General features: G+C 40.4%; 1 protein-coding gene across 1 annotated transcript; it reads left to right on the forward strand.

The window, feature by feature from the left end:
- The first annotated feature begins 385 nt into the window (after positions 1–385).
- On the forward strand, positions 386–3532 carry LOC145718547 (myosin-binding protein C, slow-type-like). The gene is made up of 3 exons (XM_081810048.1): positions 386–577; positions 1532–1668; positions 3299–3532. The coding sequence occupies exons 1-3, from the start codon at positions 517–519 to the stop codon at positions 3515–3517; spliced, it is 417 nt and encodes a 138-aa protein (XP_081666174.1). The 5' UTR covers positions 386–516; the 3' UTR covers positions 3518–3532.
- Positions 3533–4214: the final 682 nt, after the last annotated feature.

Here is a 4214-nt window from a genome sequence, read left to right on the forward strand (position 1 = left end):
GAGAGAGAGAGAGCACATGAGAGGGGGGAGGGTCAGAGGGAGAAGCAGGCTCCCCGCCGAGCAGGGAGCCCGATGCGGGACTCGATCCCGGGACTCCCGGATCTTGATCCAAGCCGAAGGCAGTCGCTTAACCAACTGAGCCACCCAGGCGCCCGATAGCAGTTTTTTTTTTTTTTAAAGATTTTATTTATTTATTTGAGAGAGAGAGAATGAGAGAGAGAGAGCACATGAGAGGGGGGAGGGTCAGAGGGAGAAGCAGGCTCCCCGCCGAGCCGGGAGCCCGATGTGGGACTCGATCCCCGGACTCCAGGATCTTGACCCGAGCCGAAGGCAGTCGCTTAACCAACTGAGCCACCCAGGCGCTCTAGTTGTGTATTTTTAGATGATTTTTCTCAAAAAAATTTTTTTTTCAAACAGGAATGGTTCACGGTCATTGAGCATTATCACCGAACCAGTGCCACCATTACCGAACTGGTCATAGGAAATGAGTATTATTTCCGGGTCTTTGCTGAGAACATGTGTGGCCTCAGTGAGGATGCAACAATGACTAAGGAGAGCGCTGTGATTGCCAAGGATGGTGAGTTAGCCCCGGACTGGTATAAAGGGGGTTCTGCACTCACCAGTATGTGGGGGTGGGAGGGGTTTCCTTTTTTTTTTAGTAAAGGCTTCAGTACATGGGCATGGTTAATTAAACCACTGGCCTTTGTGATTGAACGCAAGCTCCAGCCCCTCTCCCCTCCCTGGAGGTCTGGGGATGGGGCTGGACGTTGGAACCCACTAATCACAAGGTTGGTTTCCCTGGCAACCGATCCCCATCCTTGGGTCCAAAGGTCACCTCATTAATGTAAAAAAGACCCCTTTACAGCTCCCCTCACTTAGGAAATTTCAAGGATTTTAGGAGAGCTCTGTGCCAGAAATGTGGCCAGAAGACCAAATATCTACTTCTTATTATAAATCACAATATAACAACTGGATATCTGGAAACCTCAGTTTTCCATGACTAGATGGAGAGGCCTGGAAGAAGAGATGTGACGAATGGGAATTCAGAAACTGATAAACACACATTTTTAAATTGTGGTAGAAATTTTCGAGTAAAATGTTCATTTTACCAGTAAAAATTTTTTTATTTTTAATATTACAGTTTTTTAAAATGTAAGCTTTAACTCATTCCAGTTTCTGGGCTGTGGGTCTAGAAATGGCTCAAGTCATAGGTATAGGAATTTCATTTCAAATAAGCCACTTTTCTTTTAAAGCTCTTGCTCATTGCTTTCACATTAAAGCACACTGTTGATCAAAATACTCAGACACCAAATTCTTCTCAATATTTCTTTCAGTCACCGAGGACCACGCTAGCTTTCTGTCCCAGGTGAGATTGGCTGTCCCTTTGTACCCTTCAGAATGAATGTCGGTGGTGTTCACCCATGTTTTTACAAGTTTTTCTAAGCTCAGGGGAATTTTAATCATGAGTAAAGTATGCCAAGAATAATATATTCTCAGGCCAATTTGTATATTTCTAATGCTTGTTTCTAAGGTAAAATCTACAAAAATCCAGTGTATGAAGATTTTGATTTCACAGAGGCACCCATGTTTACTCAGCCTTTGGTTAATACGTATGCTGTGGCTGGTTACAATGCCACCCTGAACTGCAGTGTGAGAGGAAATCCTAAGGTACCATTTTTTTTTATCACATTAGTTAAATTTAAGAATTAGTCCCCAATTCCCTTTTTTATATTAGACATATTATTATTGTGGGTAATAATATAAACTGACCTTCCAAGTGCTCTTGTGTCTTTCTCTGGGATAGGAAGAAGGGTGCAGTGTTATAGTGTTGGTGGATAATTAGGTCCACCATTTAAATACAGTAATAAAACATGCTTATATTTCTTTATTAACTAAAGGATACCTACTAAGGAAAAACCAAAACACCTAGTCTTAAAAGAGCTGAGAGCTAAGGAGATGGAAGTAATATCGTTTCACCTGAAAAATTAGGTGGTAATATTAATTCATCAAATTTTCTGAAACAAATTAAAGTAAATAATGATGATATTATAATACAAGGCGGAATTTAAAATATGCTGGGATAAGGGTACAGAGTACTAGGAAGGAAGAAATCGCATCTGATTGAAGAGATTCAGAAAGGTTTTAAGGTTTCTTGTTGGCATTTGAAAAGAACAATGAATTAATGAATGTTGCCCATAGTGATATCTATTCCTGGGTGACACTGTGGGATGAGTGCCCTAGGATTTGGAAAAATTGCAAAGTGGTATTTTTCCTGCATTATACCATGAGCAGGAACAGAGTCAAGGGAGAAGGTAGACTAAGGATGAGAGGAAGATCCTGAATGCATACTTAGTTGGAAATGACATCGGTATATCCAAATGGGAATGACCAGGAGGGAGAGGAGCGGTTCACCAGAGCTTATAGGAGAAAGGCCAGGGCAGTGACTCTTGATTTGGAAGCCCCGGGCATGGGAGTGCTATGTTCCACCTCTTGGAGCCAAAGCTCTAGAAAGGAATATCACCCAGGAAAGACAGTGGTGAGTGAAAAGCCAAAGTCCAAGGTGTAAGCCTCAGGGAATGATCCCATTTGAAAGGAGGAAGGAGGAAGGTGATGGTATGAAGGAGACAGAGAAGCAAGTCTCTAGGGTCTGAGCAAGGCAAAAGCATGTAAGAGGTGGAAGAGAGAATGTGGAGAGCATGCATTTACCAAAGGGAGGAGAAGACAGTATGGGAAGGGAGGGGAGGGTCAAGGGTATCGAATATAATTCAGAGGCCAAGGAGAATAAAGTCATCTTCCTGGGTGACTGACTGGTCGTTACTGATCTTGCATTATCTGAAGTGGACCCATTCCACTGAAAGAGAGATGAAATGGTGGGGAGGCATAAGCAGCACATAAAGAATTAGAAAAGAATATCAGAAAAAGGAAGTGAAGAAAAGCAGATAGTTATGACACCTTATGGGGATTCTCTGAAAAATGCCCAGCAGTATATACATTCTCCAGGACGAGCTCACCTCAGGGACCTGTAGATCAAATTGGAATGGGTCTGAATCTGTTTGGGAAGAGAGCCCCAGAGCTGTCCTCTGAACAAGTCTGGCTTGCTTCTTCAGAACTGCTCATTTGTCTTCTTGCCAAGCACTAAGTAGAATTTAATTTGAAAGAAACAGTGCTCAAGCAGATGTGGATTCTTCTTAGATGTACTTTCTTTCTAAGCCACACTTTAAAATCTGGTCACTGGTTTTAATGGTCTATTATTATGCTAGGTACTGATATGTTTTGACCTATTTACTTCAATCTTCAGCCCAAAATAACCTGGATGAAAAACAAAGTTGCTATTGTGGATGACCCAAGGTACAGGATGTTCAGCAACCAAGGGGTCTGTACTCTGGAGATTCGCAAGCCCAGCCCCTATGATGGAGGCACTTACTGCTGCAAAGCAGTCAATGACCTTGGGATGGTGGAGATCGAATGCAAACTGGAGGTGAAAGGTATGACATCGAAGATCTCATGTATAGACTAAAATGAAACAAAATCATTTGATTATTGCCCTTACTGCAAAATCCAAATTGTTTTCTAAAATGTCTGGGGGTGGTGGGGGAAGGGGAGAGAAAATTCTGGGAGAGAAGACATTATTCTATTCTGCATTCATTCTGATTTATTTAAGTAGACTTATTCTCATCTCTTGCAATTCTTGTTACCTAAAGGAATATTAATTTCAGTGGAATGCTAGTATGTGTATAACGCAGTGGGAATGAATAAAGTCAGGGGGATATGACTTTGGTGATATCCATTTATTAGGAAAAAAGCCTAATGCAAAAGCTCATCTAATGAAACTGCAATTAAGGAATTTATACTATTTTTAATAAGTTTACTATTCTGTGAAACTTCTAATATATATATGGGTCAGTTTGCTAATTTAGTGTTTACTATTGCACATATAGAATATAACATACCCATATGATAATCAGTTGCTTTTAAAATCTCATTAGAGAATTTCCATTTATAGATATGCATTTCATTTATACTAGTTTTTAGAAGTGTTGCAACTAACGTAAACCAAGAAAACATGTAGGGATTTACGTGGTAGAAAGGTCTCAGAATAATACCCTGTCATCTTAATCAGTTTTTATAGTAATTGAGTATAATTTTTATACTGAAGTTTTTTCTTTCTTTCTTTCTTTCTTTCTTTCTTTCTTTCTTTCTTTCTTTCTTTCTTT

Source organism: Leptonychotes weddellii, unplaced genomic scaffold (assembly GCF_054177405.1).
Source record: "Leptonychotes weddellii isolate Sample4059 unplaced genomic scaffold, ASM5417740v2 HiC_scaffold_17321, whole genome shotgun sequence".
Taxonomy (NCBI): Eukaryota; Metazoa; Chordata; class Mammalia; order Carnivora; family Phocidae; genus Leptonychotes; species Leptonychotes weddellii.